Source organism: Neophocaena asiaeorientalis, unplaced genomic scaffold (genome assembly GCF_003031525.2).
Source record: "Neophocaena asiaeorientalis asiaeorientalis breed wild unplaced genomic scaffold, Neophocaena_asiaeorientalis_V1.1 scaffold230, whole genome shotgun sequence".
NCBI lineage: Eukaryota > Metazoa > Chordata > Mammalia > Artiodactyla > Phocoenidae > Neophocaena > Neophocaena asiaeorientalis.
This window is the reverse complement of record NW_020175186.1, coordinates 3983368-4009073: the sequence shown is the minus strand read 5'-3', so window position 1 is coordinate 4009073 and position 25706 is coordinate 3983368. Positions and strand designations below refer to the sequence as shown.

At 35.5% G+C, this 25706-nt stretch overlaps 1 protein-coding gene across 1 annotated transcript in view; it reads right to left on the bottom strand.

Annotated features, from left to right (window-relative positions):
* Positions 1-8297: 8297 nt before the first annotated feature.
* SLC17A6 (solute carrier family 17 member 6) overlaps positions 8298-25706 on the bottom strand; it is a 37911-nt gene continuing 20502 nt past the window's right edge. Inside the window, exons 4-12 of the mRNA XM_024764706.1 lie at positions 24541-24655; positions 23353-23440; positions 22733-22819; positions 19611-19753; positions 15752-15901; positions 12482-12614; positions 11580-11690; positions 10986-11113; positions 8298-10265 (exon numbers count right to left, since the gene is read on the bottom strand). Coding sequence (XP_024620474.1) covers positions 9930-10265; positions 10986-11113; positions 11580-11690; positions 12482-12614; positions 15752-15901; positions 19611-19753; positions 22733-22819; positions 23353-23440; positions 24541-24655 — 1291 coding nt within the window. The 3' untranslated portion in view covers positions 8298-9929. The remainder of the gene's footprint in view (positions 10266-10985; positions 11114-11579; positions 11691-12481; positions 12615-15751; positions 15902-19610; positions 19754-22732; positions 22820-23352; positions 23441-24540; positions 24656-25706) is intronic.

The following is a 25706-nucleotide window of genomic DNA, read 5'->3' as shown; positions in this document are numbered from 1 at the left end:
CCATAGTTGGGTGAAATATGCATTGTTATTCCCATTTGCAAATGAGGATACTGAGCTCAGAGAAATGAAATGGTTTGCTTATATATGATTAGAGATGTTAAGTGGAGGCAAGTCCAATGCTCAGATCATTGCACTTGGCAACACCTAGTAAGGGGGATATTTTGGATCACCCAGGCCTTTCTATGTTTTTTTAAAAATAAATCCCAATACAGGCAACCATAATGTCCATCATTACTGATGAAAAAGTGTGATTTTGACCTTGAAAGCCCTCGTGATACATTACGTTTTCATATGGGTTTCTAGACACATCACGAATAATTATGCTCTGTCAAGGAAAAAGGAAGAAATACAAGGGGGAAATAAAGCACAAAAAACGATGGGGATATGGCCAAAGTTTAATGTGAATCTACCATTAAGGCTATTGTTCCCTTGGTTGAATGCATCAATTTCCTTGAGGAAAGAGATTAACCTGGGGATACTTCTGGAATAAATATGCCCCTTGACATGAGAGAGAAAACAAAGTCAAAATTGAGATACATTTTCTTCTTCTTGTGTATAAACCTTGAGTTTCATACTGAATTTTGAAAAAGAAGAAAGTATTGTCTCATAAATATTGTGCATGGTTCTATCTGTCTAGAGCTGTAGAAGCCAGGGACAAGCGGATCACGCTGCCTTGGAATCATTATTCAAGGTGCGGAAAGCATGAATTGTGTATTCGTTAATATATTTGCATTATCCACATCTTGCTCTGGGGTTTGAGTTGTGAGTGGGTAGATATGGAAATAAATATGCCAAGCTTTTGTCTTGACGTCTGTAAATACACCATGGTCCCCAGGGCGTGCCACCCCCACACACAACCCCACCACGTCTTCCTTGACACTCTTGTCCAGAACCTGCTTCCAGTCTCTTCCCACTCCTGTGCAACATTCTACCAGACAGAGCTTATCACTCAGTCCCCACTTAAAATTCCTTCAACTATAAGAAAACATCTGAACACCTTAGCCTGGCATCTATGGCACTGCACAGCTAGCTTAACCGTCCTATCTAGCCTCATACCTGTTCCTAAGCACACTTGATAGTCCAACCACACTCACTCCTCCAGACACATTATGGTAGATGCACCTGCATGATCTGCCAATGATGGGGCCTCTGCCTCTATGCCTGTTCTCCATTTATAAGGTAGACAAATATCTATTCCACTTTCAAATTCTAGCTCTATGTCTTCTTTCTTTCTCTGTCTTCCTTTCTGGAAAGAAGAATTAATTTAATGAGGATAATATCCTTCTGCCTATCTGTATAATTTTCTGTGCATATCAAATATGACCATGCATTTTTCCATTCATTAAGTATTAGTTGAGTTCTTAATCTATGTTAGACCTTGGATACAGTATAGAGAACAAAAGATATACTTCATAGCGTTTATGGTTTAGTGGGAGAAATATATGATAAAGTTATAAACAAAGAAATGTCTAAGTGCAAATTGTGATAAATCATATTTAAGAGTATCCTGAAAACTTTAAGTGGTATACTTATGTAAGGAATAATTGTGAAATCTGTTGATATGCAGGATTCGCTGCCCAGATGACAGATTCTATATACATGAAGTTATCTTTCGTTTGCTCTGAAGACATTCTATACCTATTTCTATGTGTATCATTCTTCTCCTCTAAATGAAGCATTTCTCAGAGCAGAGACCATGTTTAATTCCTTCTTGTATCCTCATAGTGCAATATATGCTTGCACATAGCTTCATAGATGTTGAATGAGGTCATGAATAGGCAAACATTGTAGCTCTTGAAAAAAATGTTTTAGCATGCTAGATTTAAGCATTAGCTGATTAGCATTTCTATGTATTAGTTAAATCCCATATATACTCATTAACATTTGGGAAATGCTAACGCTAAATACTAAAATACTTGCCAAGGTCTTCCCACATCGGGGTCTTTGCACATAGTGCTGTCAGGCTAACTCCTTCTCACCTCGGAGGTCTCACATTGTATGTCACATCTCGGAAGAAATTTTCCTCAACACATGGACTAGATCAAGTCCCCATTTGAAATCCTCAGAACACCTATACTTCTATTTTATAGCATCTATCACAATTGTAATAGATTTTTTTGTCCGTTATTTTTACCATCTGTCACCCCACTGTATTAAGGGTTCTATGAAGGCAGGACCATTTAGTCATTTTCCCCACTGTAATCCTAGGACCAGCCATATAATACATTATCAATAAATATTTATTGTTTGAAAAGCTAACTTAATGAAAGAGTGGTTTTTATCTCAAGAGCACTGTTTTGAATCCCAAGATATAAGTCCAAGTTACCCCTCTGTCACTAACTAGTTGTATAGACTTAAGCCTGTCTTTTCATTTTTCTACCTACAGCTTCCCCATCTATAGAAAGAGGGGGTTTGAGCATGTATTTCCATCCCTTCCAGTGCCAGGACTCCATAACACATTCCATTACACCAGTAAAAGCTGAGTGTGACCTGTTATGGAAACTTTGACTCATGTCTGTCATACAAGTATTTCAACTCACTGCAGGGTGTTTAGTTAATAAATGGTTTCATGAAATTCCCAAATCTCAAGTCAGAATGAAAGGAGCGTCTCAGTAAGAAGCCCACTTGATGAAGGGAGCCTTCAATAGTGTCCATCCTGTTAGCTATTGAGATGGGTGGCTAATTTTTTTTAAAAGTCAATAAGAATGTAAGCAGAAAATGTAGTCTTCTATTCAGCAGAATTCTGAGAACAGTTATATTTCATCAAGTTAACTTGAGGAACTCAGCTATTTGTCAGCAAGAATAAAGTCAGAAAATTTCAGAGCTTCAGAGCTGGGAGGATGTTCAAAAACCACTGAGGATAACCAATCCCTTTATTCTCCAGATGGGAAAGCCCAAGCCCAGGGAGCCAACATGACTTGTCTTGGATTATATAAAGGGGCAGTGGCAGGTCTAGGGCATGAACCCCAATAATTTTGTTTTATCTGTGATCCCGTTGCAACTGGAATTGAAAGTTAATGTGCCTTTAGACTAATGGCAATATACTAATTTCCACCCTGAATTCATAGTGATAGACATGCCCCTCCACCCGCCAGCACTCCTTTGTTTTAATCTTTGAGAAGCAGTCCAATAGACTATGATGAGATCTGTCAAGAACAATGGCTTTCATCTGTGACATTTATTCTCATGCACCCTTTTGTTGGCTTTGTACAGAAGATCTTCATTTGGATTCATAAATCTGTTCATGAACACATATAATTCTACCTTTACCTTGACTTTATAAAATAAAAACATTCTCCCAAAACTGTCGTACTAAGTTCTGTGGCTTCAGAAAACTGTCAAATGCTCTTGAAGATCATGACAATATCTCCATTGGCAGCCCAGAGATTTAAAAAAAAAAAAACTGGAGAGAGATAAGACTTGTGTTCTCTGGGAAATATATCTTATCTGGTTTGCTTGTTTTTACACTTTAAAATATAGAAAAGTACCATGAAAATATAATTAAAAGCCACATGTGAATTCTGAAAATAAATGAATATTGATATTTTCTCATATTTGCTTCAGATCTTCTTTGAAATTAAAATATGGCAATTTTGAAGTTTATTTTATGCTTTTCCCAGGTCCATTCCCTTCCTTCCTTTCCAGATGCAATTGCTATGTTAAGAGTTTGAGAGTTTCTGGCCTTACATGTAGGTCTTTAATCCATTTTGAGCTTATTTTTGTGTATGGTGTTAGGGAGTGATCTAATCTCATACTTTTACATGTAGCTGTCCAGTTTTCCCAGCACCACTTATTGAAGAGTCTGTCCTTTGCTATGAATACTTTTGTGTGTATCCTTCCAACCTATGTTTTTATCCTTTCATTATGCAGTATATACTTTCTTAAATTGTATAAGTATATATTATATTTTACATAAGTCGCATCCAACAGTGTTTAATGTTCTGCACTTGTGTCAAATAACTGATAACATACAAATTCAAAAAAGTAATTTAGAGAACAAATATGAGTAATTTAGTTATGGTGAAAATAAAAATTTCTCTAAAGAGAGTTTCCAAAATGGTCCATTTTGATGAATCCGACAAAGTTATACTGGAAGAGTTAATGTCTAGTGTTTACTTAGCATAATGAGGAAAGGGAAAGGGAAAGGACATTTGTTAAACACTAAGTGCAGCTTGCTGTGCTAACAAGCTCTCTGTTATTTGATTTAGTTGCAAAACCAGCTACTAATGAGGTGTTAGATTGTCATTTTACAAATTAAAAAATTAAGCATCAGTAGACTTAAGTAACTTCCCAAAGTCACACACCTATTTAGAGGCAGTGTACGGTAGTGATGAAGAGTACAGGGTCTGGAGCCAGATGGCTTGTGTTCACTTTCTAACTTTACTCCATTAGTTGTATGACCCCAGATAAGTTACTTAACTCCTCTGTGCCAAAGTTCCCTCATTTATAAATGTGGTTGATAGTAGTATCTACCATCAAGTGCTATTGTGAACATTATGTGAATTAATACAAATAAAATCCTGAGAATACTATCTGGCATTTCATAAGCTATAAATAATTCCTATTATCATAATTTTTATACTTGATCCTTCATTCACATCCTCCTTCAAAATAAAATCAAAGGTAAATAACACCTAAACAAACCAACAAACTGTAAAAGATGAAAACTAAATGAAAATGAGAAAGGGAGATAAAAGCAGCAATTGAGCCAAAAAGAGTGTCTCTAAGCTCCTTGAGAAGCAGACAAAGGAGCCATGGTGGATCCCAAGTCCTTTCCTATCTAATCGTTGACAGTGCTCTAATGAATCAGGAAAAGCATTCCTCAAACTCTTAGATCTTTATCTAACGCGTATTAGGTAAAATAATAAAACGTGTTCTCAAATGTGATTTCACAAAACTGGAGGGGTTTCTTCATTTTGTTTGCTCTTCGTGAAAGCCAAGGGTTTCATTTCATGAAAGCTACTGAATTTGGACAAGAGACAGGGTAAGAGACCATATTATGCAGCTTTCAGGTGCCTGCTGCATTCAGGGGAAAGCTTGGAGAAGCTTGAGCATTTGAAGGGACTGTATAGCATAGACCGATAACCTTCGCATTAATAAAGTACTTTTGACAGCTGGTGAATGAAAATTGAGGTTTGAGGTCTTGCATGAGATGAAGATGGAGAGAAAAGAAAAACCTGCTAATTACATCACTAGAGTAGAATTAAATGTCAATAGCCCCTATTTGAGGTTAAAACTTAGGGAGGCAGCATGTAGATAAAGGGGAAAATAATGAAAAGAGAAAATATATAGGTCCTTAAAAACCCAGGGGAGGAGCACAAACAGAAAGAAATTTAGAAAAGAAAAAAATGCACTTAGAAGTTCAATCCATCCCTCTCCCCTCCTGCAGAGAGTCAGGCACTGGAGATGGTTGATACTGATTTCCACCCCAGCCCAACCCCACAGCCTAGGCTCCTTGCAGCACAGGCATCTCTGAGGCTGAGAAAAGTTTCCTCACCTGAAACTTTTAAAAAATTGATGTAGGGAGCACATTGAATGCAGCCCACTTTAGGTCTTTAGGGGATTAAGAAAAATCCTTTCTCAGGAAAGTTAGCAAGTTTCTGGTGTCTAGGCAGGAGCTTCGTCTCTCCGTCATGTCTGTGTGGCCTGACTGGGCAGCTGGGGGTGTCGCCAACATCTCAAGAAGGGGACTGGACTTTAGGGTTCAAGAGAACAGGGGCAGTTTTCTCCCCCCTGTATCCCCCCTGATTGCACAGTGTAGCTGCTTAGTAGACATTTATTGAGTGAATAACTAGTAAATGAATCCCCGAAAAGCCAATTGCCAGTAGTACTCTCTGTAGACAAACACAGGAACAATAAACTACAAATAGTAACTTAAATATCCATCATGGTTATAGAAGTTAAAGGTATATGTATATGTGACGTCAGGTTTCCCCAAAACACCATGCAAGCAGAAGGATAAAGGGAAAAGGGTGCAAAAATGAAATGTTCATAACTAAGGTATTGCATAAATAGATTAAATATAGCCTATGCTATGTAATATATTAGACTATAGAACTCCAATAATCAAATAGGAAAATATGCATGCCACACTGTTAAACGAAAAAAGTAGTTGGCAACAGTAGATCAAGTATGACTCCAAATTTGTAAATCACAAAGTATATGAGAGTTTTCTGTGTATTTTTCATAGAAAATAACCTAAAAATTTTAAACAGTGCTTATCTCTGGATAGTAAGATTTTTGATTACCCTTATTTTCACTGTTCTTAATACTGTTCTTTCCTTAATGAAGATCCCCTCCCCCATCCTACATTTATAATCAGAAGATTAATAAAGTGATTTAAAAGTAAAAAATAAATCACTCTCTTGCTGTAGCCAGATAGCCTGTATTCTTGTTCTAATCCTGTCTGTGGAATCTTTAGGAAGTTAACTATACTGCTTAGACCGTTCCTTTACTTGGAGCATAGAAATACTAATATTGATATGGGGCCTTTCGATTTTACAAGGCAGATGTGTGGATGGAATGAGGGAATGCATGGGAAAGCATTTTGTAAATTGCAAAATACTAGATGCATACAACAGTATAGATGGGGGTGGGCATTGGGATGAGGGGGAAAATGAAAGGGAAAGTGACTTTGCATGATTGAGATCAGAGTAAATGAGTGTGGCCAGTGGTAAAATTTAGAGACAGCATTAGAACAGTTTTCTTATAGGAACTGTAAACTTTTGTATTATGGAACTGGAAAAATTCCAGAGTGTTAGATTAAGACATTTTCATTCCTGCCCTCAAGTTATGCAGAGATGGCTTGTGGGCCTCCTTAAAAATTAGGCTAGGCCTCTGGCTGTTGTTTCTTTATGCAGAGGATTACGGGAAGAGAAAATATATTCCCTCACCTCCCACTCTGAGGTTATGTGAGTGGTGGATATGGGGTAGTGGTTAAACCAATAAATGTGCTTATTTAATTCCTTAAGTAAAAACCAGTTTAAAAAAATCAAAGTAAAAGCAAAAGCACAGCTAATCATAACAACTTCTTTCCAAATCCATAATATCCTCTGTGTCCTCTTGATCAAGTCAGTTTCCCTTATTGACCTTCAGTGTTCTCATTTGTTAAATAAGGAGTGTCAACTAAATCATCCTGTGAGTCCCGTTAAGTAATAAGTTCTATGAATCTCAGTTACCAATGTTATATAATGATGGTCTTCCCTTTCTACACATCTGTAAAATTGGAAATCAGGGCAAATGATCACCTTTCCAGTGACATAGACATTCCATTGGCTTCCCTGAGAAACCTTGCTCACTATTTGCTGGTTTGGCTGACACGTTATACTAAAATATCATGACTCAATTTTACCTTGGGAAAGTTATTGAAACTTTGTGAGCTTCAATTCCTTCATTTGTAATCTGGGAACAAAAAGAGTACCTACTTTGGAGGGTCCTTGTGGTGTTCCATAAGATACTCCACACAAAATGGTTAGGGCAGTTCCCGCACAAGGTATATGTAAAGTCAAAATTAGGCAGTATTGGGGCTTCCCTGGTGGCGCAGTGGTTGAGAATCTACCTGCCAATGCAGGGGATATGGGTTCGAGCCCTGAGTCTGGGAAGATCCCACATGCCGCGGAGCATCTAGGCCCGTGAGCCACAATTACTGAGCCTGCGCGTCTCGAGCCTGTGCTCCACAACAGGAGAGGCCGCGATGGTGAGAGGCCCGCACACCGCGATGAAGAGTGGTCTCCGCTTGCCGCAACTAGAGAAAGCCCTCGCACAGGAATGAAGACCCAACACAGCCATAAATAAATAAATAAAATTAAAAATAAAATTGGGTAGTATCATTGATCTGACAAGTGTTGAGTTTTTTCCTAATTTTTTTAAAGCTTAGCACAAGTTGTGAGAAGACAGGCATTGAAAGATAAGAGTTTGACTCAGGGACCTCCTATTTCTTGATGTAAAACTCTCTTTGTGGAACCACATCCCACACAATCTAAAGAATGCCATGTTCTTCCATTAAACCTCAAGTGGCTGAAAAGGCTGATGTTCTTGAGCCTGCATTTGATTTTGTTGGGACGTACACAAGCTAAACTATACAAAGCCAAGCTACAACAACATAAAATAAACCCAAATTAATGTACTGTTTTTTTGCAAAAGGATAAATAGAACATTTTATTAACACTTTTTTTTTTTTGCTGCAGCAAAATGATAGTCCACATCTTTTCATTCAACACAACAGAAGCGATGATCACATTACATCACTTTGAGACGCAAAGCAAAAGATATTTTTATTATCTTAAGGTCAAGAATCGTTTGCATTTTTAAAACAAACTTTATGTTTTATATTTGCATTAGCAGGGCCTCCAGTCACTAGCACAATACAATGAACAGATCAAATATTCAGAATAGACAATTAAACACACCAATAGTATTTTAAGTTGAATTGGGAAATGCATCACTGTCATTTTAGAACATTATAAAGAGGTCTGATGTTAACTTTTTAAAGGAAAAAAATCATTCCAACCACCCGAACAGCTACCACAAGCAAAATGAAGATAATATACAGACAGGAAATTTTATTCATTGCACTTATTGCTCGGTACACAAATGTTGCAATTCCTGTTGAGTTATATTAAGAAATGACAAGCAAAATGCCTCTGCCCCATCTAAAATTCTATGACTCTATGAAAGTAGAAATTGCAGTCCCCTAACCCAACATTAGGTGTATGCTATTTTTGGTTTTTTCTGAAGATTGTTTATTATGTATCTGTGTATGGATATGTATAAGATATACAGATATATAGATAGATATAATTTTAATATAATTTATTGTCCTATATATTTAAGACAAATATTTTAATGGGAATTTAAGTAATAAAATTGTCTACTTACAATATCTCTATTAAGTTTATCTTTTCATATTATATATAGCTCTGTGGCACAAGTTTTATCTATATTTAATTACTAAGGAAGAAGGATATCTATATCATTTCTATTTCTTTTGTTGTTAATATTGCATTTTAAGGGCTATATCTCCATATTAAATTTCTTATTAGATTCTTTATGGTGTATGCATCTTTTTTTTTCTAATGCCAGTTACAACCAGTACAAAGTTGTAATAAAAAATACATTGGAGTTTATTTTTAATATTTTTTGCAAAAAAGTTAAGTGATATGCTACATGAAAAGTCAGATTTTATTGAAGTGTGAAGTGTTTTATACTGTTAGGTAAATGAAGGGAAGAACATGAAGCATACCCCTCACTTTACAAGTTCCTTTTCACAGATATAAATGTTTGTGCCAAAGCATTTCATATAAAACACTGCAAGATATTCCTCCTGAGAATCAACAAAATATTCTACATTATGTAATAATAATTATTTAGTACACCTTGCTAGTTGCTAGCCCACAACATTCTTCTCTGCATGACAGATAGCTCAACTCCATGATTTAAGTCAGTAAATGTCGCCAACATCTAATGCAGCCAACATGACAACTTCACTTTTTTTTAGCAGGATTTCTGCACGATATCTTGCCCTACAGTGTAAGAAATACGTAAGTGCATTTTGCATGATCAAATAGCTTTGGCTTCCTAACCTCTGTAGGATGGGTTGTGCCAACTGTTTTAGTTGTGCTTTATTAAATGGTGATGAGTTTTCGCTCATATGAATCCAATGATTAACTACTTGCTTCTACAGTTTTGACCAGTCAACCTTTAAATCACAAATGCAAGAATGGATGACTTGAATGGAAATGATGGAATTTCACAACTTCTATAGATTGCACTTGGTGGTAACTTCATGAGTTTGTTTTGATTTCATTTTTACAGCAAGACTTGCCTGGCTGATATGTTTACATGTTTACACCACATTTTTTAAAAAATTTTTGTGCAATCACAGTTAATTTAATCACAAACACTAAAAATAAATCCAGCAATTAGCTTTGTTATGAATAATCACCTCGGTCCTTGTAAGTGTATGAGTCTTGTACGTCTTCTTGTACAAATTCCTCTTTCTTTTCCCAATCATTAGGCCAACCTCCGTTGGCTTGTGTTGTGGCACCGTAAGACTTGGTGGTACCATAATTTATATAATTTTGAGTAATGTCCCCTGTTTCTTCATCAAGCTCATCTTCATGGATAAATCCACATTTTTCTTCACTTGTTTCCTCAGGGTCTGCCCAGGGTTGCTTCTCTCCTGAGGCGAATATTGCATAAAATATAACTCCACCATAGTGGACTAGGGCAGCGATCAGGAAGACATACTGCCACTCTTCACGTGACTGCAGTGACAAAAAGTGGCACTGTGAGAACAAACTCCCCATGTTTGAAAAGCCTAACATCTCTGAATGTTCCACCATCAAGCTTTTCATAAAATGTTATCTTCAGGGGAAACACCTGTTCTGATCACACAAAGCAAATAATGTGATAGAAATGCTCTATAATACTATGACTTTCATTCAAAAAATTAAAAAAATTTTTAATCTAAAGTTCTGAAATAGAACTCCAAATATATCTAAGGTCTGCTAATTTTTAGAAGATTCATAACCTATCTTTTAATTTCCATTGAGTTACATATTTTTTCTCCCACTTCTTTTATTTCCTTTTGGTAAACCATAATTTAGAAGCTCTACCTATAAAGACAAATAGCTGATAACAATATTCTTCCATCAATTACTGCAGAGAAGTCTGAATTGATGTTTACAAATAAAGCTCAGAAGACTTCCACTTGTTTATAATAATGAGCTAGGTGGTGGTTGTTTTGCCTCACCAGGGATATCACAAATATTAAAAGGTGTTGAAAAGCATACACTTATTGGTTGAGGAAGAGGATTCCCTCAGAGCTCTTAGAGATAAATTCTCTTCTGAACCTCAGTTATCTCCCCTACTCAGAGGTGTGGCGACTGGGTCACAAAGAGAATGCCAAAGAGAATATTTTAATGCTTTTCCCCAACCATGAGAGAGATATTCTACAAGTGAACATCTCTTTTGCTCTATCTTACCTTATTCTTTGTCATTGCACCAACAATAATAGGGCAAACCATTCCTGACAATGTGCCAACACCATTTGAAATGCCCATTAAGATACTGGCATATCTTGGAGCAATATCCAAGTGGTTAACGTTGAAACCTGAAATACACACAGAAGATGTGGCTCAGAGAATCCCAAACTTCTAAGAAGTGGGTGACTATAGAGTATCCTCTACCACATTCACCACCCTCCTTAAAAGATACCAGGCTCATAGCATGTGCTTAATAACTACTTTTTGATAATTTAGCTCAGGGGTATAATGAGAATGAAAGGAGGTATGATTTGTTATCCAATACTTAATATGTGATAGTCACTCCACAGAGAGGAGGAGATATTCACTTAAAAAAAAGAGTAAGGGTAAGCAGGGGAAAAGTGAGTAGTGAGTCGTAACATATCCAAATAATAATTTCTAAATGTTTTATTATTTTTATTTTCTAGTGGAAATATGTTGAGTAAACCTTCTCAACATTCAAAATGTTAAAGGGGAAAGTAGAATGTATAGACTTTTTATCACTAACAAAAGTCAAAGTGTTACAAGGGCATATTTTTTTAAAAAGTATCTTACCAGAGATAGCAAATCCACTGAATCCCACTGCAAGTACCAAGAACGAGATTGCTACCCCTCTAGTATGAGAATAACCAACAACCAGAAGCAGCGTTGCTTCCATGCCAAAACCTTCAGAAACAGACACATGAAAATATTTCAGAAATTTATGTAAATTCTTCTGATGAGTCAAAACTGTTAAAAATGATCACACATCAATACTTGACCTAGAAAACCACTTCAGGGAGCCTATCTTAAAAAATAATAATAACAGTAATAATTTATGCACAGAGGTTACTGAAGCCTTCTTTGTGTTTTTTTTTTTTTTTTTCTTTTTTACTTTTTTTATTTTTTTTGGCTGTGTTGGGTCCTAGTTGCGGCACGCGGGATCTGTGTTGAGGCATGTGGGATCTTTCGTTGCAGCGCGCAGGCTTCTCTCTAGTTGTGGCGGCGCGTTTTCTCTCTCTAGCTGTGGCGTGTGGCCTCCAGAGCGCATGGGCCCTGTAGTTTGCGGCACGGGGGTTCTAGTTGAGGTGCACGAGTTCAGTAGTTGTGGCACGCAGGCTTAGTTGCCCTGTGGCATGTGGGATCTTAGTTCCCCGAACAGGGATCGAACCCATGTCCCCTGCATTGTAAGGCGGATTCTTTACCACTGGACCACCAGGGAAGTCCCTTCTTCTTTGTGTTTTAATAAAAACATCAAAAACAACCTTAAGTTTCAATGGTGGGAAAGGTAAAGTTAGTCATGCAATTATTTAAAACTAGGAGTTATGAAAATTTGAAGCTGGGAGAATGATTATGAATGAACAGTGAGGGTGCAAATTTAACAGCATATTTGATACGCATGGAAAAGGTTGACTCACTCACGTCAGTTGGAACTTCATGAAATAAACACACATTCTTAACATCATTTATGTACTTACCACCACAATTCATGATCTTTCTTACTGTAGTAGTTGAAAGAATTTGCTTGCTTCTTAGAAAATCTGCAATCTGCCCTCCAATAGGCACAATAATTGTCATTACTAAGTGTGGCACAGCAGATAGCATGCCAACCTGATGAAAAACAGAAAGGGGAGAAATATACGTGTCCATAAGTAATATGGGCAATTTAATAGTCTCATAAGCTCTTTATGGACAAGGAAGAAAAAAAATACTGCCTCTAAATGACCACTTACTTACTTAGTCCCAGAATAAGCAATAACTTCCACAGAATAAGTGAGAAAAGCTAAGCAAAGTTATTTTGATCCATTTTTATCTTCTAGAAGCTAATACTTTTTTTCCGAGTCAGTAAATTTTGAGTTTATGAGTAAGCTATCCTGAATTTTATCACAGAGTGATTCACATTTATGTATCCTTTTTATAGTCTTAAATATGTTTGCAAAATCTCATCATTAGCATGAGAGCGGGAGAGAAAGAGAGACAGAGACAGAGTCAGAGAGAAGAGAGATACATTAGACAAACCTTGAAGAGACTATTTTAAAATTCATTTTAATTTATAATAAGGCTAAAACCCTAATTCCATTTTAAATATATATCTCTTATGAGTTTTATATTTAGTTTCTAAAGATTAAGAGCCCAGAAAAATGCAAATCAATTCTCAGTTTTAGGCATTTCCTTGTCAAATACCAATACTTGGTCACATTGTCATAGAGCGGTATATCGTTTCTGTACTAATTTCATAGTAAATGGCCCAATCTAAAGCCTAACCTGCCAGCATCAATTAAACACACGTTCTGATCAATAATTATATGTAAGACATTGTCCTCTGGACATCACGGGGGCAGAAATTATGAACAAAATACATGTTAATTGTATATTATCACATATATGGACTTAGTACATTTTGTATGTATAAAGATACAAGGAAGATTTTTACTAAGTATACTTTGAAGCGCAATTCCTGGAAAATGTTAAGTATTAGATAAATGTTTATTATTTGTATAAACATGCCCTTCCGAACTAGATTACTGAAGGTTTGAGAAAATATTCTATTTTATTATGCTGTATACTGTGGTGTCACGACCATTGACTTGGTATGGTTAGTAATTAAGGTAGTAAAAGACTCTAAAATACCTTAAATATCCAAGCACTTTAATTATCTCTTTCACTCCAGATGGAAAATTTTTAATATTATTATTCTCAGTGCATTGACGAAGAAACTGTGACTTAGAGGAGGGTTATGCCATTCTCAAGGGGTTGAGAAGTTTTATATATGAGTATAGGCTGAGACTCTGTGTGTGTGTGTGTATGAAAAAGCCATTGCACTTGTGGTTTTGTCTACAGGACACTCAATTTAACTAAGGTTGGTTAGAACCATTCTCCATGTAAATATTTTAGTTCACTTAAATTTTGTTGCACTTCTGAAAGATGGTCTTAATACCATTATTTACAGGTAAGAAAACTGAGGATGACAATTATTCAAGAGCAGGCCCAAGATTATGTTATGTATCAACAGTCTCTTGCAGAGCTTGGATTTGGGACCATGTCAGCCTGGCTCCTGGCTCCAAAGCCCATGCTTTATTTCCTCAATCACCTCTTTTTCACATTTTTCAGGTTAAGTCAGTAATTTTTTTTAACCAGTATAATTAAAAGCTTCAGGCCAATCTGTGTGTGTAGCATTTATCCAAAACTTTAGTTAAAAATATGGTAAGTGAATCAGAGCAACATATCTGATTATATTTAGTTTTTGCAAGAGATCGTTGCTTTTACTCAGGCATTTTCAATTAATTGGAGCTACAAGGCCAGAATGACCACACAGTTTCATTAACATCAATTGGCTCCTTCACTCTCCCCGACGAGACCTCACTTTATTAATAGCCTCTCAGTGTCATATTTGTCCTAGATTGTGAAAATGGACTCACACCTCCAGCAGCCTTTGTTGAGAATATAACACCTCTCAGAGCTCCCAAAGGCTACCCTGCAATGTTTGATCAGCTCCAGAGAGAGGAGCCCTGTCTAAAGCAGTCATTCTTCTCAAGAATGGAGGAAACAGTTTCCTTAGAAACAGGGATTACAAAAGAGCTCTTAGAATAGAGACTCCTAAATTCAGGTTTTCTTCAGTTCCAGGCCTTAGATAGTCTTTCAAGTAGAGACATAATATGAATAGCGAGCCCAGCTGGACTTACGTAATGACATGAAGAGAAATAGCAAGTCCATGGCCAGTATAGACAAATGGGTTCAGCAAAGGGCTTGGCACAGAGATGGCATTGAACAAATACTTGTGAAATGCTTAAATGAATTACGGTTTACCTGAATTTGAATGGCATAGTAAAGGGAACTGAAACATAAATCAAAGGATATGGGCTTACACTTGATTCTGTCACTTATTGTTAGCTTGGCCTTAGGCAATTTAAATACCTTCCCTAGTCTCTGTTTCTCCGTCATTTCCATAGAAATGACGAAAGTTATCCAGCTGGTAGACCAAACAAGTTGTTCATGAGTATGAAAGGACCTTGCAAATTTCATGTAAAGTAGTATTTTTATGTTCATTTTATCCTTCTAAAAATCTCAAAATGATTATATTTTCATAGCGACAAATAAATGTCTGTAGCATTGAGAATGCTGTGCTATAATTGGAAATGTATTATTTTTGTCTACACCACCAAGCTGTGAACTCTTGAGGAAAGGAACCACGTTTTTATTTCTGAATCTAACACATAAATCTTCACATATCATGTTCCACAAATGCTTGCTAAATGATTAAACTGGATAAATAACATACAAGAGTGTTTTCAGATATTTTTGCTATCCTCAAATCTTTTAGCCAGACAGATTTCTGAGAGCATTGAAGAAGAGTTAGATTGATAATTATATAAATACAATTCTATTGTAATAAAAGAATTTTTGTTCACTGTTGTATTGTCTTTGACCTGAAACTTAAAGGGAATTATGTTTATTTACAGGGAAAAGGCTATACTGCTACCCACCTCAACCAGGATGTAAGCTCTCTGAGGGCAGAGACGAGGTCTGTTTTGTCTGTGCTCCCAGCAACAAAGAGCCATTTCTATCAGGCACTTGATTGTAGTAGGCACTCAAACACCTTACTTAGTCTTTGTTTATTAGAAGTTATTTGTTGAATAAATAAATGAATAACTCATGAAATTTAGAAGATAAAATCTTGGCAAAGGAACTTAATGGTCACTTAAGTAAAAAAATAATGCTCTAGTTAAAGAAGGATAATTTTTACATACCTTGCTGATTTCAAATCCAAAGACTTCCTCAAAATATGCTGGCTGACTAATAAGCAATAAATAAAAAGTCCAGCTTCTGCAGAAGTTTGCAACAATTATTGCATAGACTGGCATAGATGTAAAAAATTTCCTCCATGGAGTCCTGAATTTCTGAAATCCCAAAAAGAGAGCCATTCTGACCATTATAAGTATTTTCTAACTTAAATGGGAATAATAGATACTTCGCATTTTTAGGATATGTACATGAGTAGGAGGTAGGCAGGAGGTAGTGAATCATTAATTGCAAGAGTCCAGTCAACCTTAGCTGCATGAATAATTGTTGAAAGAAGAGAAAAGGATATCAGTCTCTCCTTCTGATTAAATTGATTTAGTTTTAGAAATATACAAGATCCTATATTTATAGAAAAGTAATTCCCAAAGCATAGATCCTAGTTTCCAAGATCTTTGTTTTGTTTTGGCAGTGATAGATCAGGTCTCAGCTAAAACTCACTGCCAAATCAGTGACCTTGTTGGTATCTGACATATTTTATTTAAAATGTTGAAAATTCAATGTATCAATAGTTAGGAGGAGAAAAATAAGAAGAATTAAGAGTGCAATATCCTAGGCGCTATAAAAAGTCAATGATAACACTACCTAACTACAAATTCTCTTGATAGCCAGCGCATATCAGTATAAACTCTGTGACACTGGAGTGCAAGATTCGGTAAAATTCACATGGTATACATCTGGGTTAAAGCATGTGGCCACCCAGCACACCATGGATACATCATAACTAGTTATTTATGATATTCAAGACATTCAAAATTAACTTAAATATGATTGGCTTTGCTTATGACACTCAAAAAATTACACCTAGTATACTTAAAGATCCTGTGTATGCCCAAATATAAAACAAGTATCTTTCCCCAAGACTAGTATTTTTAGACCTTAACGTATCTCTCACAGTTCCAAACACTTTCTCAATTCTTTATTTTGAGCACTGAAATACTGTTTGGTGAAGAAACAATAGCCTACTCTAACTGTGTTTAATGCTAGCTTTGGATTATTAACCTGACCAAATTAGTAAAAGAGGTGGCATACATATTTTACACAGATTTAGTAATTATTCTTGGATGTAGAACCTCATAATTGCTAGTATTAATTGTGAATCTAATGAAACTTCTTACAGATCACTTTAAAGCAATATAGTAGGAAGATATATTGTGGTGCTCACAAGGAACAAATCAAAACACAAAAACCTGTCCTAATAATAAACAGTGAGTATTGTGGCTTTAGATAAAAGTTCTAGTGACACCATCATAGATAGATTCAAAAAGTGCAGAGTTAAAAGAATTTTTTCTGATGTGTTCTGGAAAAGTGGTGCCAGATGAATCTACTTATTTCAAAGATGGCCAAATGCAGGAATGTCTGTTATAGCATTATAGTTGAATAAGTAATAACTTCAGAACATTATAAGAAAATATTTTTTTCCTGCTGAGAAGGTGTTGTTTTTAATTCATACCAGGATCATCTCTATTAAGTACTTTTTCTTCAGGCTGCAAAACATTTCAACAAATATAAGAGAAAAGTGTCTAATCATATATCTTAAAAAATTGTTGGTAGCTGTAGGAGGGCTTATGGTATTCTGATAACATTCTATTTACTGAACTGCTGTTTGCTTCACAGGTGTGTTTAGTTTATAAAAAATCAGCAAGCTATTTGCTTACGATTTGTGCACTTTTCTGTATGTATTTATATTTAATTATCTTGTAAAGAAAAAAATAGAGATTTAAAAGACATTAGAGTCAACTGCAATATGTGATCTTTAATTGGATCCAGACTCAAAACAAATGGCTACAAAAGACATGACTATTGACTAGGTATTAGGATTTGAATCGGGTATCAGAAACTTGAAAATGATCTAGTTATTAGATAATGTTAGAGAATTATTTTCAGTTGTGTTAGGTAGGATGATAGTACTTAGACTGTGAAGGAGAATATTCTTATTTTTCTAGAGATGCATGTATTTTTGGGTAAAGAGTTATGATACCTCATTTACTTTAAAATCGTTCAGCAAAAAGAAAAGTGAAATAAATAAGGCAAGATGTTAAAAACTTGTTTCTATACAGTGGATATATGGATGTTCCTGTTACTTATTCTTTCAATTATTATTTAAATTGATCGCAAAAAGCTCAAAATAACTAAAGTACAAGTCCTATTCCCACTTGATCTCATTTTTAAATTTACTTCAGAAAGTAAAAAACATCAGTAAGAAGTAAAATATTGTGTCTAGAAACACAGTAAGGTCTAGAAAATGGGGAGTTTGAGCTTATCTATACTGTTTTATCAATCTACCAATTATTCCTTTTTGGCTCATTTCCAGAAATTGGTTTTCAATTAGACTAAATTTCTTATTGTTTTAAAAAATTTATGCCTGACCTTGACACACAACCTCTCGAGAACTGGTAAATAAAAGAAGTATATTTGATCACTGAAGATATGGGCCAATCAGACTATTTTTGACTAGAAATTGAAGCAAAGTACTGAACTCACCATAGATTAGTCTATGTTTAGATTCCATTCAGAGCAACTGGAGCTGGTGGGCACCAGAGCTTACTGCCAACATCCACACCACCCCGCACATCACCACTTGCTTCTTGAGTAGCTACCATTAGAAGGAAATGACCAGTCTCTTTACAGAAAGAAACAGGAAGGGCACGTTCTAATGCCACTCTATTTAGCTAATGGAACAATTATAATGTAAGATTTTTTTTAAGTACTGGTTTGACTTCTGAATGATATCCAATATGGCATTTTTCTTATTCATTAAAGGCCAAGATACCCTCAGCAACAATGGGTGACAGGCCTTTTTTTTTTACCTAGGATGAGATGTCAAAGACAGGCCTTCCCTAATAAATGAAGTAGAGAATCAGAGGTGAAATAAAATAGAGTTGAAATTGGAGAGAAGCCTTTAAAAGAAAGAGGAGAAGCATAATGCATGAGGGGCATTTGTTCCTCAGCCAATGTAACTTCCTCAGCCAGAGTAACTTCCAACTCTTAGCATAAAGAAATTGAGCTACTGATTAGGTGCTGAATTACTGAACCCTTCTAAATACATTACTTTTGCTTAACAGTTTTCTTTTCTTTTCTTTTTTGTAGCATCAGATGGCTATTCATGAATTACTATTTATGATGTATTAATATGTGTGCTAAAACATTTACTTATTGATATACAACTGCATTTCCCTCTACATCAGCAAATCCTGCCCAAGAAACTAAACCATAATCAGAAAAAGGCTTCACAACATTATCTTTATAATACTTGATCTTCATATAGTAGTTCTAAAAAATTGGTAACTTTTTATCAATAAAAAGGTTATATTATATTAAGAATACTTTTCAGGTTAGCTACCTATGGTTGGCATGCTAATGCTTACTAATGCTTACTAAATCACATAGAAATACACATGTATAAAACTTAGATTTAGAATATTCAATGAACAAAACTAGCCCTTTTCATGACTGTGTTAGGTGATTTGACATTTCCTATAATCTAAATTTAACAAATATTGGTTGAATTTGTTTCAATTATGAGCTATGTTGAACTGTTTTTAAAAACTTGCTGAGGTTTACAGTCATAGCTATAATTCAGTTGAAATTTGAAGATACATAAGAAAAGATAAGGAAAAGAAAAGAAATCATAGATGGAGGAAGTAGCAATAATTTCTAAATCAGGGAATATGCATGGAGTAAAGAAAACAATCATGATTGATACCAAATTAGTTTTGTTGAATAGGGACTCATAAAATAATCTTGTTGGTCGAAGGGAGGTGAGATGGAGAAAAAGAATAGGAATATACACCATAATAAAGTTCTTACTTCCATTGCACCTAAAAGATTTGCACTCTCTCCAATGCTTTCTTCTATGTACCTACGTTCTTCATCTGTAATAGTAGGATGCTTTGCAGGACTCTCATAAGACACCAAAAGCCAAAACATGTACCAGATCATTCCAAAGCTTCCTGAAAGCAAAAGTTCAAAAGGAAAAGCCATCATAAATACTTCCATTTAACAGTCATTTACTGGAATAAAACTACAATAATCTTGTGATATTCCATAGAATATGAATTCAAGCTTATGTTTCTCCAAATGAATCTAGCCATCTTTGCTTGTCTTTTGCCACCAGACTTCAAGCATCCTGAAGATTGGTCCTGTAGTTTTATCTCTTTGTCACTATTAAATAATGTGGATACACAGGAAATTCACAATAAACAATTATTGAATGGTGTAGTTTGGAACATGTTCATACAACCAACAAAGATTTACTGAGAAGCTACTATTCCAGGCACTCTGCTGAGTGAGAGAAATATGATAAACAAGACAAAAGTCCTGTCCTCAAAAAATTTCTCTAGGAGTGAATCCTTTTATTTTTGTCTGTCTTTAATATGTGCCAGTGGTCTGCATTTCCAGGGAAAAGAAATGCTTGTTTCCCTCTCCTGTTAGCACTTCCAGATCTAGTAAACAGACTATTAAATAAAATCTAGAAGAATATTTTAGTCTGAATAACTATTATACATGAAAAATGGGCTTCTGTAATTAATGTGATAACATTCAGCAGTTTATGTGACTGTATACCACAGCACATACTATTGCCTATTGATCATTGGTTTGGGCAGATGAAAGTTATGAATTCCAATACAATAAATATACTACTGCAAGTTCTTTTTCATCCCTTTATATAGCGCTCTCACCATTAAAATATACTCTTATTGTGCAATATAAATCTGAAGCATTAATAATAGAAAACTTTCACATAATTTATTCTGGTTTCCCAGCAACTGGCCATTTCATTTCTGCCTCATGCTGTTCTATTTCCCCCCTGGGTAACACTATAAATGCCCCTGACCTCTATAATACTGTTTTGGTTTTTTTTGACTGTTCAATCTCCAAGTGTTCCTGAATACCATAACTTCTGATGTGCTGTGCCCTTTCAATTACTGAACATGACAGCAAACACTATTTGGAATCAGATAGTGTATGAAAATTTGGTATAGTGTAGCAGTTATGGAGTATGGCTCTTCCCAGATGAGAATCCTGGCTGTGTCACTCATTAGCTACATCTTCTAATCAGTAACTAAATGTCTGAAAATCTCCGCTATGAAATAATTCCTTTTTTTATAAGATTGTTGCAAACAGAAGTTAAAGGAGGTAATACATAAAGCAACTAGCACAGAGGATGGCACAAAATAAGCACTCAATAAATGAGAACTCTTGTAATTTAGTAATAATTATCATTTCCACTAACTGAATACATCTAAAATGCCAGACACTCTGCTAATTGCTATATATGCATTATATTTTTTTAACTTAAGCTGCCATATGGGTCATATCTCATTAATTTTTAAAATATGAATATTGAATGTGTGGCTCAAAGACCAAATTTTTGTTACACACAGCAAGTAAACAAGTACAATTATATGACATTTTCAGATTGATATTTAAACTTTGTAGCATTCAATGATAAATATTGAGATATAACTTGAAATAATGAGGTTGGTTGTCATGAGTCCTCTGTGGAAATTAATATTCTTACTTTAAAGTCACATCACATCTTCAATTAAGTAATGGACTAAGGCACAAATCAGAGAATTTAATGGATGGCCAACTTGTAATATATACCCTATAAGTAAGTGCTTTAAACCTCTTTGAATTATGGGCTTTTAAAAAAATCAAACAAAAGGTATGGATTAAAATCTGATAAAAAGATTTCCCTAGAACACAAAAATATGTACAAGTACATGTATGGCTTACCATTTAGGGCATTCATGAATCCAAAACCCAACCACGGCTTTTTTTTTTTAACATCTTTATTGGAGTATAATTGCTTTACAATGTTGTGTTAGTTTCTGCTGTATAACAAAGTGAATCAGCTATATGTATACATACATCCCCATACCCCCTCCCTCTTGAGTCTCCCTCCCACCCTCCCTATCCCACCCCTCTAGGTGGTCACAAAGCACCGAGCTGATGTCCCTGTGCTATGCAGTTGCTTCCCAAAGTGAGAGAGTAGCACTGACACATATACACTACCAAATGTAAAATAGATAGCTAGTGGGAACCAACCATGGCTTTTGAACAAGGATAAGAGACCCTACCATAAAGTACATTTAACAACATCCTGCAAATACAAGAACTTGCTTTGATGAGAACATTTCAAAATTAGAATGGATCATAGCAAATTTGGAAGCAGCCAGGTCCTGTTCTGCTCACCATGACTTCATTAATCTTTCAGATTCTCCTGCCCATGTTCAAAAATGGTATTAATCAGTGACAACATCAGTTGGAATCCAGATCTCTTATATTTCTTCTTTCCTTTTTATTAAAAAAGAATCTCTTAGAGAGAGACTACAGGGATACTTTCAAGTAGTAAGCTTCCAGGTTCTGGTTAGAAAGTGAACAGAAAGGGAGTTTGGACTTTGGGTTTCGTGTCATTTTTTTCCACTTAATCTTTAATTCTGGGGAAATATGGACTAAAATGCGCTGCTGCTGCAGCTGACTGCTAATAGTTCATCACAAAACTGAATTTTTGCATTAGCACTAATACCACCTTTCAGCTTTCTACCCCTATTGAGTCTTGAGGAAGCAGGATTAGGGAAATGACCAAAAAAGCAGTAGCCGAAAAAGAGAAGTGGGTGCTGCCCAGCTTCTTCCTCCTAATCAGCTTTGAATCAAGAGCTAATTTAATTATTTCATAATCAAGGACAAAACATACCATACATTACAAAGTTTCCATCAGCAATGTGGTTGCTTTGAAAAACAAAAAATAACAGTGTAGAGAAAATCACAGAGATAAAACATTTTCCTTGATCTTCTCAGAATAAAAGGAAAGGAATCTTAATGAAAAAATAATAATTAGTAAACACAGTATAGTCACTGATCTATCTTACTGTTTTAGCTTATGCACATTTCTTTTAACTCTATTGTATAGAAATGCAACATACCATAGACATAGAATACTGAAGACCAGCCAGTATACTGTACAAGAATGCCAGCTAAAGGCATTGCAATCACAGCTCCAGCATAGGAACCTAAAGTAGAAGAGAAAATTGGAGGAAGGTAAGTGAAATCAATAAAATTCTTGACTTCATTTCATGTTTCTTGGTTGGATCACATAAACACACCTTTGTACACTTGGGTACGTGAGCACTCACACCCATGCACATCCAAGCACATACATATGTCTATGTACTTAGCCTTAGGAGTACAAGACTACACAAGTGAATATTACCTACATACCCAAGTCAGATATAGAAAAACAATACAATACTATAATTTTAAAAAACATTTAAAAGACTATAATAAAAATTATTCATGAATATATTTGAAAACCAGATGAAATGAACAAACTACTATAAAATACAAAATGTAAGAAAGAATAGAGGATTTGAGGAGACCAATAATAATTACAGAAATTGAAATGGTGGGTCAAAAACCTTTCCTCACGTATACATACAGACACACCACAAATGGTTTTACAGGTGAGCTTTACCAACTTCCAACTCTTATCAAAGTTGTTCCTAAGCTTTTACCTGCCATAACTATATCTGCACATAATACTCACCACAAAAGGAGGTGGTTGCCAGTCTACTCCTCTCTAGAGGAGGGGCCCATTTGCTCCATATCCCATGACATGCTGGGTAGGTGACGCCCTATGATGGGAGAAAATATCCATCACCATTTAGGATGCAGGATCATTGGAAAATAAGTACATTCACTTCTCTGATGCAATGCTGTTTCCTTAGAATGGGTGCAAGGTCTTAGGGAAAGCTGCCACTCATGGGCCTTTCTTTGCTCATTCCATGAAATTCCATTTTAAAAACTTTCAGCCCAGACCAGGTAAGACATGGCCTCGGTTTTAGTCAACTGTTCAAATTCTTCCCACCCTTCAAGACTTCCTGCTGCCTCAAGTTTCTTCTGATTAAGGCCAAAGAAAAGGTCCTTTATTACTCAGTTCATCTGCAATTCTGAACAGTTTGAGTAATTTGAGACACATTTTTGTGAGGTGTTAAACTCAGTTATTCCTAACTATAAGAAATCCCTACAGAGGATGGTGACGCTTAGATCCTTGAAGGTCATACTTCCTGAAATTAGTGTCTAGAACTTAAAACCTTTAAAATATTCTTTTTCTGTTATCTTGATCCCATCATTTCTTCTTTCTTTATGGAGAGACAGGAAATTGTTTTCAGTGCCTTAACACTTTATCTGGCTTGTCTACTCCCACCATACTTCATGGAAAGAGAAGGGGCAACAGGTATGCCATTCTCAAGTTTTTAAATGATGTTCTTTCAAAGGCTACAGGCTGATGGAGCAAAAGTCAATCATTAGAGTTAGATGCCAAAAGTATACATTCAATGAAATGTTTTAGTGAAAACTCAGATCGTGATTTAAAGCCAACAGGAACTTGTTATAAAACTTTCCAAAGGTATTAATTCAAGGTTATCACCAGCAGAGGATGGACTCAAAATTTTTATCACAGCACATTAACAAAAGTGCCTGTTGTTTTTTTTTTAAGTCAAATAGTCACTAGACATTTCTTTAACACCACTAAATTCTAGAGAAGTAGGGGTAAGCTGTCACAGTTGTAGTTTGTCATCATTTAAAGACATCTGATTTCTAATTTTCCAATTTTTTTAGCACTCTGTAGACACAACCTAATAAAATATATTTATTTGTAGATCAAAACAAAGATAATCTTCTGATTCTTACTAGCATGCCAACCTTAAAATGATGTCATCCTGTAGTTGCATACCTCAACAAGTCCCTGCAGTATCCTAACAAAGATGACACACCCATAATGCACTCTGGCTGCTGATGGGATTAGCATATTCAGGGTAGAGGTAAGAAGTATGGCAGCTCCAAAAACCCTGAAAAATAAAAGGAATTAATAGATCTACATTTCTCAGATCAAGGTTAATTGCAAGCAACTTTAAAGTAGACTGTTTTATTCTAAAAGAATAAGAATGTTCTGAACTTGATTGGCTAGCCACTGCAAATAGATACTTGGACTACCTTGCATTGCTACATCATTTGAAGCACAAGAAATAAAAGAAGGACCCAATAAATCTGGTTATACTTAATTTTTTCACTTTCTTCACAGACTTAATTACAAATTGCAAATAGATAATTAATCATTGTATATGTTTTTGGTCTATATATCAGTCTACAATGTAAGGTGCTTAAGGGCAAGAGCTTGTTTTTTAGATACACTTTTGTATCTCTAATGCACAGCACAGTGCCTGATACATAGTAGATACTCACTGAAGAGTTGTTGAAGAAATAATAAATGCCTAAATGGAATTGTAACTCATGTGATACCATGAAGTATGGTAAATATGATTCCACTCATAAAATTTTATGAAACAAATCTCATGATCAGCTCCCTCAGGACATGTTTATAATAGAAATCATGATCACTTAATATATCTATCTCAGGTTTGTCTGTCTTTCTGTGTAGATGGGTAGGTGGTGGGATTCTGTCTGAGGTACACCTGTCCTTGCATACATATAAACCATAATTCAAAATTGCTAACACTTTTATCCATCTGCAAGTAAAAATTCCATTCCATCATCAACCGAAAAATCTTCCATAATGCTAATACCAAGCAAGAAAAACATCCCCTTAACTGGGTAAATTTAGAAATATTTTCTGGCAAAGAAATTTGGGGACACATTATATCTAATGAGCTAGGCTGTGTGTTCTGTGCAAGTTTTTTCAAGTCAAACTTTGAGCCTTGGATTCAGTCAAGATTAGTTGCCTCATAGAAGCTCTCATTTTTCCAAGGGCACATTGAAATGTAACTGTTAAAGACATGAGTTTCTGAAAGGGGTCTTGATCATTATTAATTTGCCCCTGAAATTTGAGAAATGGCTTTATGAAGGGCTGAAGCGGATCAGCTCTTTTTCTATGAATCAAAG